Raw genomic sequence first — 17,301 nt, 5'->3', positions numbered from 1 at the left:
CTTGTTATTCTTCTATTTCCAGAAGTTATGTAAAGTAATTTTTTACTTATATACAAGTGTGAATTTATAGTAAATGACAGCTGAACAAATTTGACTTCATTTTACAGTTTGCATTAGGATTAGTATTCAATTACTAAGTAAAGTAATGCTTCTGATAAAGGTAATACGGTATTACTTGTTACCTTTGTAATGTTTATATAATATATACTGGTAACTTAAAAGGATTTTTCTGATTTCAAAATTTAAACAGTTATATTTTTTGAAGTGCCTCAACAGATTATAAATTTAAGTGATTTATTTATACCAGTAAAACCATTAAAGTAAAGTAGATATTTATAATTATATCGGTTTAAAATTTTAAAATATTTTGCTGATTTGTTTACTGTTCATTAAATAAATTTGTTTCAAGAACACAATTATTTAGGCTTAGTTAATAAGATTTTAATTTTATTTCCAGTACCAAAAGAGACAAAGCAAGAATGACAAAAATAATAAAGAAGGGAACTAGTTTAAAATGAAGAATATTTAGAGTTCTATCAATAATTCTGAATACATTGAAAAATAATCAAACTAGCCTATCTAATTTCACCATTTATGGAAACAACATATTGAAATCGGATGTACAATGTATAAATATACAAAATTCGTAATATATCATTTTACCTTAAAACAACTAGCAATATTTACACAAACATCATAAATCGTAAGCCACAAAAAGTGAAATTCAAACGAATCGCTAAATAATATTTCTCAGAGAATAGGTCCCAGTAGTAAAAAAAACTTGAATCAAACCTTTTTAGTACAAGCAGTGTGCGAATAACTAAGGCGGGTAATGGAGTACTGTTGTTGGACCAGGGATAATATACAATATACATACGTTGGTTCCGGTCCCTCTTAACAATATAGAGGGAACATCATAGCTTTGTACACGGGACTAGGAGCTTCAGTCACGCACACATTCACTCAACGCTCAGTGAGAAAACAACCACAATAATACGGTAATATTACTGTCGGAATAGTAATATTCAATGATATCTCTTAATGTATAAGGCAGTCTTCACAAAAATGTATAGATGCTATTTACAATATTTGAAACAATGATTGAAATTAGTTCATGCTGGTTTAGAATTTTTCATTCCTCACAAAATAACATTTTCTGCATAACTTTAAAATATTTTAGCGCAAATCTCGGATGAAGATCTAAATTTATTGAGGTTAGATTTTAGCAATAAATCAAGCAGGTTGTCTTTGTATGGTTGATTTGAATGGGAAATAATTACCTAGTTTAGGTATGAAATTACTATACCTTCAGATGTGGCTTTCACCTCAGAAAAATATTTTGCATCTGTACAAAAAAGTTTGAAAAATATTAGCATCAGAAAAAATAATAGGTCAGAAGTTGAACAGTGGAATGGTATGCGTCTGAGTAAAGCTACCGAAATTGAACATGAACTTGACAAACTTTTCATGATGCTTTAACCAAAAGGTGAAGAATGTTTTAACTTATTAATATCCATAAAATAAATGCATTATATTATAATGCAAATGAAATTGCCTCAACAAAACATGAGTTATGTGATGGATGGAACTTATCAACAATAAACTTAACGCTATTAGGATTATTTAAACCTATCAGATTCATAAAATAAAATGTTGAGCTTTTTGTGTGGTGACAATAATCTTAATAGAATATGAATAAGGATAACAATGTTATAATGAATTGCTATGTTTGCCCATAAACACAATTTCATGATGTTGACCTTGGAAAATCAGACGTAAAGGATGATTTGAATAATTTACTATTAATTTTCAGTTAAAACTGTTATAAAAGTAAGTAATGTCTCTTAATACCAACCTCAGTTGTAATTTATGTAACCAAGTGTACTGATAGTCCCCCATATAGAGTTTTGGCAATTTTGAACATAAAAATATAACGTTTTTCAAAAACCATTCAAAAAGACTACAAGAATTTCTTGAATGATTTGAAGGAAGTATGATTCGTGTGTATGAGCATCATTTCACATGCTAAGCACGGGGGTCAACCTAATCTTTAAATCTCTAGCATTCGATGGTTTAGTATAAAAGGGTGTAATGCTGTTTCCACTCCTTTGACAAAAGAAACAAAATTAAACAAACAAACACAAAACTCACAAACAGTAATAAGGCATCTTTGTTTCGAGTTTATATAATAATGAAATATTGTTAACGATTGGGAAGTCGATCCCATCGACCGAGCAACAGGATATCGATAATATAATTTATTAGCAAACACTAGGAGTTTATATACCTAAGAAAACAGCGATAACATACCCCTTTAAAATCAGACATTCCACGCAAAAGACGAGTAGAAAACACGGGTGCCACAGCGACCTATACACGAAATTAAAAAATCCAGTTTTCGTACAAAATTAAAATACGCCGAATGTACAACACACTATCGCACACACGCACACTACAGCTAGAGTCGACTAATTCCGGCACGGTCCTCGGCTGGACTGAGCACCAATTCAAAAGTGTCCGCATTACATCGACGAGTAATGTCGTATCTAGTGTTATCACAGAAAACGAAACGAAACAACCCAATCACTTTGTAAAGCACTTGAGGGGAAGTGAGAGACATAACGGCAGTATAGAGCTGTCAGCTAGCAGCAGTTCTCGGACCACCGTCTCGATGAGGCCAGCACGTACGAGATGCGAATGAGAGAGGTCGCGGTATTTACAAAGCGGTCGAAAGACGGCGGACCGAGCGGGCTCGGTTAGAGAGTGTAACGTCCCTGTGAGCTGCTGCTACCTGTCAGCAAAGGCTAGCACCAGTCGTCATCGTCAGAGTCACTGTGTCGCTCACAATCCAAGGGCAGAGGCGGAGGCTTGTAGCCGTTTGGAACAGGAGACGGCAGCATACGGCCTCCCCGACCTATCGCTACTGCCTGCTCAAAGCTGAGCGGGACCGCGTAGTGGGGGGGCACGTGTGTGGGGGATGGGTTCAGCTTGGGAAAGTTGATGTTGGCGGGGCGCAGCTGCAGAGTGGAGGGTTTGCTGGGGGTTGGCGGTAGACGACGCCCCTGTCCTCTACGTGCCACCAGCACGGGGTAGCTGTGCTGTGTACGTTGGGCCCTGGGGGAGGGTGAGCGTGACCTCTGCTCCAGTGACGTGGTGCCGTACCCGTGACGAGACACAGCGTGACTGTGACCGTGGTGGCCCGGACTGGGCGACCGCGCAGGACTAGTTGAGGCTGACCACGATCCTGTAACAACACAAATCACATGCTCCGTCACATCCTTATACAAATTGATTCTTTCATACATCTGCTTAGTGTTTCCGTAAAAATAACTGTAGAGATTAATTATTAAGTGTGTGATATAGGTATATATATTTATATCTAGGGGAAGCTTAGAGTTAAAATTGGCCAAACTCAGTCCTTTAATGATTTAATTCAGTTAAAAACGACCTTAATTTCTCAGGTTGAAAAGGTAACTACTACGACTATTAATTACAACTATATTTCTGGCTGGAGTAAATTAAAATATTATTACAATAGTTATTCATGTTTTTACAACATCAAAGTTCAACACCATTATGTGTAGAATAAGCAATCTGTGGATATTTTAACTTAACCTGTGGTTAAGTTAAAATAACACTGTGATCTATGTTGACCAACCTATTTAAAAAGGTATTATGTTTTTAAAGCTAAACTTTTTCCTTTAAAAAAAATTATACAGTGATACAAAAACAGAATAGGAAAGATAAGAACAGGGGAGATAGATGAAAAATTAACTTAATTTGCACATGCATATGAAAACAAAACTGTTCAAAAATGTTGAATTGAAAAATAAAATGTTTGCATCAGCAAGTAAGAATAAAGCTAAAATAGTAGACTAATGTGTCTTAACAATAAGAAAAAAATATTAAATTATTCTTTGATATAAAATTAAAGTCACACAATGTACCAGTTTGATTTCGATATTTCAAACATTAATGAAATTTTGTCAATACAATGAAAGATTTATAGTTAACTAGAAAAGATTATTTATATTTATAAAAATTCATCCTAAGTATTTTTTTAATAGAAGACATTTAACTACTGAAAAACCGTAATACCGTTATTTTACAAATTGTCTTCATTATCTTCACAATGTATAGATTAATTAAATTTAAAATGTTAACTTTGCATAGTTAATCTCGAGCAAATTCAATACTTTTTACAGTAGTTGAATATAGACCAGTTTACCAATAAAAGTCGCACAGGGTGAATATTGGAAGGGAGTATTTATTAACTACGAAAACATAAAGCTATAGTAATAGAAAAAAACTATTTGCTTTTTTTAACTATTGATGAAAAATCTGGTAAAAGTATTTGTGAAAATAAACCACAAGCAGAACACCAATAATGGATATAAAATAAGTTTTGTAATAGCACACAAAACACATAAAATACACCAAACATTCCCATTAGGATTAAAGGGATTTATGAAAGAAAGAAGAGATAAATTACAACATCTATTAATAAATGTTGTATAGGTACTTTATCATACCATCTTCGTCAGAATACTCTGTTGCAAAAAGCAAAATTGGGTAATTAGAGAAGGGTTTGAGTCTCTGCCAAAATTAATAGGTTGAAACTCACACCTTTGTTTACTGATTAATCTGATTTAATTAACAACAATTTAAAAAATTCACCGATTGGCTAATACAGTGAGTAACAAATAAATGTCAAATGCGTAACACAACGTACTTTAATTGTAATCACTTATGTTGTTGTATCACATAATTGCTGCATGACCAATTACTCAGCTAAAATTAAACATTTTGTGTATAAAAAAATTGGATTTAGTAAAATAACTTAATTGAATTTATAGTTAACATCTACGTTAGTATGGCTACTTCATTGAACAATGGAAAAATTTTAAAATTAAATCGGCAAATATTTTAGGGGAAAAAAATTTCAACTAGAAGAAGAAAAGGGTATTTATTTCGAACTAAGAAATTACTCCTAAAATCGTTATAAATACATTGTTAGTCTTTTAATTTTAGAGAAGTATTTAATTTTTAATTCATCTTTTTGAATTTAAGCAGGAAGAACTACACTTCTGTGTCAAAATATACTCTACCTAGTTTCAAACTGCTAAAATTTTTAGTGTAGAGTACTAACATAGATAAAACATACTTTCTTATCATATTTCTCATCTTTATAGATCAGCTGAAGACAATTTTGTTAGTTCCGTCCGGTGCACTTTAGGAGTCATGTTTTGTTTACACTTAGTTTCTTGTTATTTCAGTCATCCAAAGCACCGTTTAACAAAAATAAAACTATCAAATCATAAAAATAGCTCGTCCCCTAGTTATAAAACCAAACAGTAAACCACATAGCATGAAAATAGCCCTAAAAAATAGAAAAAAATGTCCTTGATACTACCAATCAGAGTCACCGGACAAGAACTAGACACGAAAAAGAGGTTCAAAATTTACAATGGGATTAGAAGCCTACTTGTGTTGGTTAGTCTATGGTACTAACTTGGCACAATCTCATTTTCAAGCAATTGCATTAACTATCCCTAACTGGTTTCACAACATGATACATAATAAAGATGGCCAGTTCCAAGAGTTTTAAGTCTGAAACTCTTTTAGTGTTAAAAGATGGTTTCAAGGATAATTTTAGAGGTAAAAATAAATTCTAGCTTTTATTACTTTATTTTGCATAAGTTTTTAAAAGCGTATTTGATTTTCAACCCTGTTTACATAATCGTTTCAGTGTTGAGATTGTTTTCATTTTTAATTTATTAAAAATATAAAAAATTATTGACAAATTTCATTAAATTTGTGATATGAACATTCTTGTTCTAATTTAGTTTTTTATGCTGTTTCAAACAGTAGGTGTAGATTTGCTTCTAAAGTCCAACCAATTGACTCTATAATTTAAGTGAAAACATTACGCATTTTGTTAATTTTTTTTTGCTCAATATAAAAAAAAAGTAACTCGAACAAAACATTTGACTGACCTCTGATATAAGGATGCCGCCGAATGTGGGAGTGTTCGTTTTTCACTATCTCCACGACGTTAGACACAGTATCGCTGAAGCCTATGTCGTGGTGGGGATGACCATGGGGGTGGTGGTAGGGGTGCCCGTGGTAGCCGTGGCCGTGGTGACTGTTGGGATGCATTCTGCGAGGCGACGGACTACGGGCAATGTCCGATGGGTCGTGAGGCCCTCTTCTCCTATCAGGAGAATGTTATGAATAGTAATTTGTTCAGTCTTCAAACAATACAGTATTGTAATTGACATCATCATCAATATTGTACAAAGATATACGCTGCAATACTTATCTACGAATGGCAGTGGGTCTTACTTAAAAAGACTATTGGTTATCACAGGTATAATGAACTGAACAAAATAAACTTTAACACGTTCGCTACTGCAATAGTACGAAATTTTCCATTCACATGGACCAGCAACGCACATATGCGACGGCCGGTTTCCACTCATAGATTGTCGTCGCATATATGCGACGGCTAGTCACATTAAAATAGACTGCCGTCGCATATTTGCGTCGGGGTTCTAATGTTATTAAAATGCTTATATCTTTGTAACGGTCTATTTGAAGGCACTGAATTCCCTGCAGTGGTCTACAGAGATGTCTGACGCACAACTGCGTCGCTCGGTCTGTGGATGTGATGATTGGTCACGTCATAATGATAGTTGAAAAAACTGGTCTTTACTTTTCTGCATTACTGTATGTTTGTATGCAGTATGTATGCTGCATTATCCTATGTAGCTTTTATATTGGTTCAGTTATAAACTGTTCTTGAATAATCTGTTTTGTTTACTTACTTTCACCTCAAAACACAAACAAAAATGGACTGTCGCATATATGCGACGTTTGGTCTATTTCAAGAAAACTATTATTATTTTCACTATTGTCTTCGCTGTAGACCGGGCGTCGCAAATATGCGACATTACAAAAGGTTATACAAAATACAAAAAAACAAGAATAAATTATTTACAAACACGATTGTAGCGTATTATAATGTAAATGATCGCTGTTTTACAGGTTTTCACCCGTGGTCTGTGTGTACTGTTATCCAAGTGACAGCCGGTCTGTGTGTAAGATTCAAATGTATACCTCGGTCTGTGGCAATAACCGTGGCGTCGCATATATGCGACGCTCAGTAGCGAACGTGTTAACAAGAAAACTGAACAAGAATAGGCGTGACAATGAATATTGAGAGGGATAAAATAAAAATATATAATTCCTATTGTTAAATCACAGATATATATGGTAACAAACATATCAATATCAGTGAGCATTAAAGGTAAGAAAATTATTTACAGTATTGTTTGTATTATGTAAGTCTCGGTGGAAATGTTCTGTAAGGACCCAACCTTGAACCCACAGTGCTCAGCTAAGCTTTTTAAATTAAACTTAGCCAACGATTTGGTGTGAACAGAATTGAGATAAGCAAATATTAGGCAAAGCCGCCGACTTGAACTGAGAGTAAATGCAAAAAAGCAATCAGTTTTAAGCAATTTTTAGGGGTTAGGCTTTTTGTTAACCACTTTAATTCTGATGCATCATAAAAGCTCATTCAATATTACATGTACATGTTAGTAGTATATTTCATAGTTTATACTACACAACAAAATATAATGTTTCCAATTGCCATACAATAACAATGCAAGACTAATTTTGCTAAAAAATATATAAATAATAAGCTATCATCATGAAACTAGCCTGAAATAAACCTAGAAATGTAGTCCTGAGTAGTAATGAGTAATGCGTTAGTTTTGTCAACATTAAATGCAAAAAAACCATAGCAATCAAAATATAAAATAATAAGGTAAGCTTACCCATCTTGCATCAGGAATCAAAAATAATCCTACATAAATACAAAGATTTAAGGAAAACAATCAACCATAAAAATTATAATGAAATCATATGAGTACAAATGAACTGAAATTGTTACTTTGATATTATTTATCACTGTGCATTTATTACCAACCTATATTAAACCACCAATAGATAATGTGATAATTAAATCTTTTTACCATAACTCAAAGGTTGAAATATTAAAATAACCAAATTAGTTGTCTAACAACAGAAATTTAAAATAAAAAAACAACTACAAAGGTAAAACCTGCTAAACTAGAAATGTTTGCAACTGTTTCTCAAAAATAACAAAGCTAATACAAAAATAACTAACACAAAACAAAGAAACATCAATAAGTTCATACTAACCAAGTCAATTACTGTGTATTAGTCTGTACTTTCAGTTTACTCTACATCTTCAAAGAATGTACAATAGAGTTATGACTAGCCAAACTCCAGTTATCTTCGCTTATCCGGCATTGTCACAGCCGCTTCAGGTCAGATAATGGATACTAGATTCTTACAAACCTTGTCGAATAAGAGTACTTTCATTTACTCTATAAATTCAAACACTCTAACACCTCTTTACTTGACTACAACCTCAGAGGGTGGTTGAAGGCTTTTACAAAAGTGTATACGGCACCTACCTGACACTCGGTGACCGTGAGCGAGGTCTGTTGTGTCTGTAGCTAGACGTAGGATGAAGATGGGTCTGGTCCTGTACAGAGTCTGTAGACTGACGACGGGATCCGATAACATCTTCTAGCCCCGGGCCCTGCACACAGCACACACAACCTTCAGACAACCAACACTTACCCTCATTTAAACGGTAGGGTATTTTAGTTTTATGTAATTTTACCAATCCACCACAGCCAATGCAAAAATCACAATATAACTTTGTTGGTTTTCATACAGTTGTAGAACACAATTTAATTTTTACTAACTCCACCTGATTATTTGTGGCTAAAATTATAAGTTGTTTGGTTAATTAACAATCCCAATTTACCGAGTGTGTGCTGAATTTGTTAAAAGTTTGATTGATTCTTGTTGTAACTATGAGTGTTCAGTACTATAAAGTGGAGGTCAACATTATATTATTTTTTAGCTTGTGAAAATTCTACTCCCTTCCATACCCACAGATTTTGCACCGCTAAAATAAAATTGTATCTAAATTGGAATTTATTTGAACAGTTCTTACTTTATATTAAACTTTAGTTGAAAGCAGTGACTGTAGGATTTTTCTAAATATCAACTTTCATAAAAGTTGTTCTTTATGGTCTTAAACACCTATAAATGTTCATATTAATAAAATGAGACACTCAAGAGCAGTCTGTATTTTAAAATTGAATAGAAAAATACCAATTTACAAATCTTAGTAAATATGACATGCATATTATCTACCTACTATAAATGAGAACTTAGCATGCCTCATGCTACCGAAAGTGCTGCCAAATCAGAAGATCAGGATTGTGCCAAAATACTGATGATGTTTGTGTGAAAATAGGACTTAAACTACACCATTCTCTTGAATTTGTCTCAAAATACTTTAGGTCTAGGAAGAGTTTTCTTTCATGATTACTACATTACTATTGTGTATAACCTAGGTTATGGACATAACACTAACTTATTCTATCACTAGGCTAAAATTAAACACAACGGGCACATTAAATCTAAATATTTATCTAATATTTGGTTGACGGTAGCAGCATTTTTCGCATCTCCTTAAGATTCCTGAACATCCAAAAAGCATCAAAAGTGGGTTAAAATTAAGACTATCCTCATGTGTAATACAAAAAACAGGTACCCAAAAGCTGATCTCCCCTCCCATATAATTTTAATAATCCGTCTACATGGACTGCTAATAAAGAGAGAATCCCTTAGGATGTAATAGACCTTCCCTAAACTGAAATCCTGAACATGTCAGTGAAATCAAACCACCCAAAATCAACCATCAAATCAATGACTTTTTTTTTTTTTTGTACAATTTGAAATAGAATGATAGTAAAATGTGTTTACAATAGAAAATTACAAGTTAAACTGATCCCTCAGTTTAAAAGTACCAAAACTCTTATTATTTAATAGTATATTTTATACCTAGGGCCAAAAATGAGGTTTTGCCAGCTCGAGATCATTTTTTAAGTTCGAGATGAAGTCGAGAACTTAAAATGATCGAGAGACGCAAAACCCTTTCAGCCCGTGGTAGGAACGCTATTTTTCACCACACTATACAAAATTGAGAAAATATATACAATAAGTGCACACAACTACAAATTTAAGGTTATGTGAATTGCAATGCATAATATGGATACTGCTTGTGTATTTAATATACATAATTGTTTTCACAAATAAGTGAACAACAGATTTTCGGCCTTAGGGATGTAAAAACCTGCTCGGTCCCCAAATAACAATGACAGCTGGAATGGAGAACAATACGTAGCTTTCAGCCTCCAATTAACGTTTGTAAAACGGCTTAAAACATCATAGTGGTGAAAAATATTTTATCGATACTACACTTCACCTATGAACCTATAACCTCTGAATCTTATTACCAACTATTTGTACAAATAACATGTTACATGTTATGTATTCTAAGCTAATACACTTTATTACACAACACATCAAATACACACAGACATTGATTATATCTAGTTTCTAATCTGTAGCTTCTTGTTCAACACTTTCTTGAAAAATCAAAGAGTTTTAAATTGTGTTAGAGTAAATTTATGCCAAAGAATACAACAAGGCTCTTTATTGTATTAAAAATCAATTTAAAATGACCATTTTGATTTATTGTTGTAACAAAGTAATAAATTGCAAATAATTTTCATTAAAAACATATTTGTTATACAGTCCTACTTGTGGAATATACGTTAAATGAGGATATGGGGGTGCTGAAGTAGTACCTCTTGCATTAAGCACACAAAAAATTTCTTTTCTCATTTCCTCTACAAGTGATGAACTCAAGAAGCTCAAAGGGTAATGGATGGTACATCAATTTATGACCTCTAGGCTCCGATTCTAGAAATTTCATGTAGTTCTATACAAATCTATTCTAAAATTACACACAACATCAAACTTCACCAAAAGTTAACCATTCTTCACCTTTTTGCACCTGTAAAAGACATTAAATGATTAGTCGAATCCGCACAGTAACTTACTTTTGCATCGGAGAATGATCATCATTGAAGCCCAGGACTCTTTGATGTTATGTAATTTTGAACATGTCAAGAGTTTTTAAAGATGTCAAGAGTTTTATTCACAATTTTGCATGTTCTGTGTTCTAAGTGACGAATTTGTATGGAAAAAACTTAATAAATGTAATGTTTTAGCAGATAAAGTACACCAACTGGGTTAGTTCCTTCTGACTTAAATGATGTTCATGTTAGAAATAGTTATTAAAATATGGTAAATAATTTTATTTTTAGTTGAGTTACATTGTGTATAGTTGTGAGATACGAGGTGTGGCTATAAAATAACAAGACTAGGACTATAACTAAGGGACAAACTGTGTGATTCTCAAAATTAAGAGCCATATTTCCACGTTGCCTGACATGCCTCCTCCATATTCCGACCAGTTTGGCAACTCTAGGCTACTTAGTTCGGCCAAAATCTTTATCAGATCATGTGTTTACCTCTCTTCAGAAAATGGTATAATGGTATACGTGTTTTTTTTTTATGCAACTTTTTTTGTTATTTATTCTCTCTTACAACGGGAATCAATATGTAACACGAACACAGGTTTTTGAGTGGAATAAACATCTAAAAAATGGAGAGAAAATAACAAAAATGATCCGCGCTGAGTACGTTCAACTTCAAAAAACTAATAAAAACATTGAAAAATAGTCAATCTGATCCATCAAGATAGTTCTTTGAGTCTCCGTGAGCTTGGGCTATAGGAGTTGACAGAATCAGTTTGATAGGCTATATTATAAGAACATTTCAACATGAGAAAACTGTGTATAAGCTGGTGCTCAAAATCATCATGGATGGAAATTTGTTCTGGTATTTGGAAATCATCAATAAAGATAGTAATCTGTTATTTTTTTGAGTATTTTAATAGTAATTTAACAGTCACAGAGCCTTACAAAAAAAACTCCTGTTGAGGCCCAAAAACATGTCTATTTTCCCGAGGAGTGGTGAATATACGGTCGGATAGAAACGAAAGCTGTGGCCAAAATGAGCAGCCAAGAGTCGTCAAACAGGCCGGGATGAGGGATGTTAGGCGACTCGGCACCATGGAGTTTGGCCTTCAAATTCACGTGGTTTGTCTCTTAGAAACCAGTCTCTTTATTTTATAGCCACACCTCCTATGCTATTGACATGTTTTATATTTTTTTCATGAATCCAATTATTTGTATTAGTCTATTATGATGGATTCATTTTCTGAATTTTCTCAAAAAAATTGGGGTAGTAACTATAACAAATATTTCATACTGGTTAACACTAGCATTTGGTAGAAAAACTTAATAAAAATTAATTTTAATATTTAAAAAAGATTAAATTGTTAAAGACGTTTTGATTAAATTTTATATTATTTTAAAAGAATTGGCCGAACTGGCATTTAACTTTTGTTGGAAAATAACTATAAATGTCAGATATATTATAGTGATATGAAATTCATAATAATACACTTTAAAAATAGACTCAACAAGTATAAGTTAGTTTGGTAAATGTTTATAGGTAGCTGTATAAATGAATGTGATAAAAGTTGTTCAACAATGTATTTGTTAACATTTATTTTGGAATAAAATCTATTTATGATCCGAAAGTTTGTTTTCTTTCATGAATGTAACATGTTATTTTTATTAGTACATATTTACAGAGAATGTTCTGTCAGGTTTTAATGTAGGGCATGACACTTGCTGTGTTTATCTTCAGTAGAACCATAAGAGACACCAACTATAAATAAAGTGGGTTAATGTGCCAACTCTCATGTGAGATTTTAGGTTTTAAGGGTTGTTCTTGGATATCATCCTTATCGGGATAAGAAAAAAGTAAAAAAAAAAAAATAAAAAATAAGCACTATGATATTGAAAATGCTGTCAGTGACAATGAAAGTCTCTAACTTTTTGTATGTTATGTGTCAGAACGGACTTTCCCTCTACAAGTCCGATATCCCAGAAAACATCCTATAAGCTTCAAGAGTGAGTTTTATCAATCAGAACAAAAGATCAAAGATAACTGAAATAACATTTTACAGCAAGGTCATTGCCCCTAACTGTGTGAGTGTAAGTTTGTTTCTTACTTGGAGCGGTTGGTATTCCTGCGGGATAAGAGGCAGCTGGCCTCGTCGTCGGGGTCGTGTTGACGGCCATTGCCTGCCCACGTGCCGGCCGCAACGTCCAGCAGGCAGTTAAAAAATGAAGATCGCTGGTGGAACAAAGTCAAGCTAACACACAGCCTCTCGCTAATCCACAACCTTACACTAGATATACTCCAATAACCTAGCAATATCGGCACAACAGTATACACACCTAGTGTCAACGTCTCATTGAATAATCCACACTTATCAATTCATGGAAAATCTACATAGAACATAGCCTCTGAATCTTACCCTTTCAATGCTTGCAAAACTGATGTTTGGTTTTTAATGGTCTAACAAATAAAAGACAATAGAAGGTTTCTCATCAATCTTTGCACGATTTAATATCTCCAAAGGGAAACAATATTGTTTTAAGTGAATCAAGTCTAACATGTGTGTTTACCTTTGTTTTACACAAAGTCTTATTAACTGTGGAAGAACTGTTACTTTTAAGATTTTAAATGGCCTGCTTTTCCGTCGGTAAACAACCTTTGAAACCAACAGTACAGATTACACAAATAAATACATTCCAAACAACACAACAACCGATCTAGATAAGGTTAGGTCTAGCACCTTTGGACCTAGAACCATGCCATGGATAACATATTGTTTATATATTGATTTTATGACAATATAATGAGACAAGAGTTGAATGGTGTTTTATTGTTGTGTTTGTGTCTTTGGGCTCTGAAGAGTCCCCAAGTCAATTGGTGCTTGGTAATCTCCTAATGCTATTACTTGCCTTTCATTTATCAGTACACATTCAAAACACTCTATATTCTATAATATTATTCTATTTTCTACTTATTACTAATCTGTGTTTACCATCTACAAAAGAAACACAGTCCTTTTAAATCTACGACTCTACACAAAACTACATTATCTACCATAAAACTACACTCCTGCACTCCTCTCACCAACCCCCCTTACCCTGCTAATCTCTGACCAAAGGAGATAATAGGGAATGACCGTACCTTTTATACCTCTTTACAGAGCTGCAAATATATTAGATATAATAAATCTCCACTAACAGTTCAATTGCCATAGAGTTGGTCATACAAGATTTGCTCATATAAAACACGTTTAAGCTACCTGAAAATGTCCTCATCGACTTAAATAGTATCAATGATAAATGCATCAATGTATTTGTATTTATAGTTAGTATGTATCTGATAACAGGGAAAAACTCTTCCTATTTCCGCATTACCACTGAAAAAGTTTGTCAAATACAACTTACTATTCATGGTCATTTAAAGTAAAAGTCAATGGAAGACGTTTCTGGATCATATTTCCACTCATTGGACAGCAAAGTGAATTTTCATGCAAATATATCTTGAGTGTCGAAGAAATACAAATTTGAACTTCTTATTCTAGAGAATGTAGCCGAAAGATTTTTGAAGAAAACGGTTAGTAATCATGCAATAGAACAGAGTGCAAAGCAAAAATACAGCAGCTTTACGTGCCTACATGCCCCCTACGCTATCTATACCAAGCACCTGGTTTGCCTAAGTCAAGGGAAAGATTAAATGCAAATGCTAAGTGAAAATAACTTATGCATTACGCTTTTGAGGCATCCAAAATTTGCAATAGCTTGCCAATATCAAACTGAATAAGTTATTCTCCCCTCAATTGAAAATAATTTCCACAAACAAAACATGTTACTGTTGTCCTGCACCACGGTTTTGTTTTCTTTCGATTGATGCTAATTGACAGCTTGAAATATAGCCCTTAAAACCATTTTCTTAGTCACAAAAACTATAAATCAAATTGAACTAGAAACTAAATTGTTTTAACATTTCAATACTAGATTTTGACCAGAACATTCGTCAGAAAAAACTATAAAAAATTATACAAATACAAAAATAATTAAATATATAGCTAGAAAAAGAAATATTTAGTTTTAATGGCAATTAATTAAACCTTATTCAGCTTGATACTGGTTTTACAATTCAAAATAAGATTGCTTCTTTCTCATACTAACAGTCGAAAGAAAATTCAACAAAATCGTCTACGAAAAAAGTATTTTGTACGAGAAAGAAAGTCTATAAAAATAATACTACCGCCTCATTTGGAGGACTATGACCACCAAATCCCTGAAACCAAACAAATAAGTTATTGCCTTTTGAGGGGGCCGAGCTAGCCAATAGCCACTCCTTCCTTAACCTGTTGAGCTTCTTAATAGATCTTGGGTATCTTGAGCATCTTCAAGTATCCTCTCTCAAGTGTATTGATGGATTTACCACCTTATGTCAGTATCTCCTTAGCGTTAAACATTCACTTGTAAGACTCACACAAATGTTTTGCTTTTAGTGTCTAGGATGCCTAACAATAAAATGTTCTGCAGAAAGCCATATGAAACAAAGGAGATTCAGAATGGCATAGTAGAGTCAAAATAATTAAGTATATTTGGTGAATTCCAGTATTTTTTTTAGTTTCCTCGGTGGACTTACCATAAGTTCCATTTAAGATATTATGTTTAATTCCAAAAAAAAACTTAAAATAATGGTAGTACTTTTATTAAACTAAATTTATCGGATATTATTTCAAAAATATTTATAGTGCCTCAACACTCAAAAATATTCAATTTAAATTGTCAAATTATTTATATTTTTTAAATAGTTTCAGTTAAGTTTTACCTTAATTATTCATAAAAAGCAATAGAAAACCATGGAGTGAAAATATTTGTTGATTTTTAGTATTGTAAGTAACAGCATATTCACATTTACTAAAAGGTATTAAGTAAAATTGCTTGGATCGTCAGTAATAGCATCCAACATATAAACATTACCCATTCTAAACCTCTGTAAAATAGATGGCAAAACAAATATAAATAGTATGTACAAACTCAATAACACTTATGTACAGTGTTGAAAACCAATTATAAGCATGTTAGGCTGAAACACCAAGCTTCCTGAATTCCGCCTTGAAATCAGTGTGTGGTGACATTAAATCAAATTCAATCAAACTCAATCAAACTCAGATAAAAAAACTGATCCATCAAATCATAACACACCAGTCAAACCCTTTCATATCTCTCACACAAGCAAAAACACAGTTCACAGCATTGATTCACCTCCAAGCTTTCAACCGGAAAAACTTTGATATAAAGAATTTTCTGGGGCAAAACTGTCAATTTGAATTTCAGACCAGTGTGACAATTTCACAAAACGTTTGACAAGCAAAAAGCATGAAGTTTAGTCATAAGTGGTCTGTGTGATTGTTAAAACACTTACTGAACACATATTACCAAAATGAGTTTAAAAAATTCATATTTTGATTCTACTCTAAATTTTTTTGTAATGAATTATTTTATTTTTTATCTTTGGGGGAAAATGTGAAAGAAAAAAGATGTGACATTTTATACAGAAAGATATTATCATACTCCCACAAATTAAGCAGTCTCAGACAAAACATAGTTTACACAACAGTTCTGATTCATAAATGTCGATATTAGTTGAGCTGCATTTAAAAACTAACGAGGTAATATTTTTGTAACTCAGTTTTACTACCTTTGTACTGATAAAACCAATCAATATCCATCATAGAGTCAGTATTAACACAGACCTTGGGCTTATTGTTAAGTGTCATGTTAGTACAGAGACATGCAAAGGATGTTGATGTACATTTATGTATCTCAGCTACACACGGAGAACAACAGTGAATCCTACTAGGGGTGTGCGATGCATCGAAAATGCATCGAAATTTCGATTCGATTCGATTCGATGCATCGAATCGCGATTCGATTCAGTGGTGGTCAAAAAACGATTCGATTCACGAGGGAGTCAGTATCCATATACGAAAAACGCCTGCAGAAAGTCAATGCAATACCCGCAATACAGGAGCGCGTTGCTGTTGCGTTTCCTTTACGAAGGCGTTCTTATTTAATACATTCTTTGCATTAAATATAGCTTTAATTGTTTTATATTTTTTTGTTTTGACATTGCAAATGATTAGAGGTTTGTTTTTTGTCTTGATGTAAGCAGAGTGTGAAATATTTTACTACTGTGAACCTAGCCAAAACAAGGTAGGTTACTCCAAAATCATTTTAAAAATAAGTCTGAAAAATTGTTACTTAATACTTAACTAGTAAGATTAATGTTATAGACTGATTCATTTGGTATTTTTGTTAGGTGTCT

General features: G+C 33.1%; 1 protein-coding gene across 29 annotated transcripts in view; it reads right to left on the bottom strand.

Annotated features, from left to right (window-relative positions):
* Positions 1 to 252: 252 nt before the first annotated feature.
* Positions 253 to 17,301, bottom strand: part of LOC128992038 (voltage-dependent calcium channel type A subunit alpha-1-like) — a 348,577-nt gene continuing 331,528 nt past the window's right edge. For 19 of the 29 annotated variants that reach the window (XM_054415406.1, XM_054415389.1, XM_054415400.1 and 16 more), the window contains 5 exons: positions 15,226 to 15,258; positions 8,511 to 8,638; positions 5,997 to 6,214; positions 4,533 to 4,550; positions 253 to 3,244 (listed from right to left, as the gene is read on the bottom strand). In XM_054415406.1, the coding sequence (XP_054271381.1) occupies positions 2,805 to 3,244; positions 4,533 to 4,550; positions 5,997 to 6,214; positions 8,511 to 8,638; positions 15,226 to 15,258 (837 nt within the window). In that variant the 3' untranslated portion in view covers positions 253 to 2,804. Of the gene's footprint in view, positions 3,245 to 4,532; positions 4,551 to 5,996; positions 6,215 to 8,510; positions 8,639 to 13,108; positions 13,234 to 15,225; positions 15,259 to 17,301 lie in introns of those variants that run through there. The other 10 variants (XM_054415411.1, XM_054415408.1, XM_054415410.1 and 7 more) reach the window with 4 other exon arrangements.

This window comes from Macrosteles quadrilineatus, unplaced genomic scaffold (assembly GCF_028750875.1).
Source record: "Macrosteles quadrilineatus isolate MER2022 unplaced genomic scaffold, UCM_ALF_1.0 Scaffold_4__1_contigs__length_99947679, whole genome shotgun sequence".
NCBI lineage: Eukaryota > Metazoa > Arthropoda > Insecta > Hemiptera > Cicadellidae > Macrosteles > Macrosteles quadrilineatus.
Note: the sequence above shows the minus strand (reverse complement) of the source record. Positions and strands in the feature narration are given on the sequence as shown.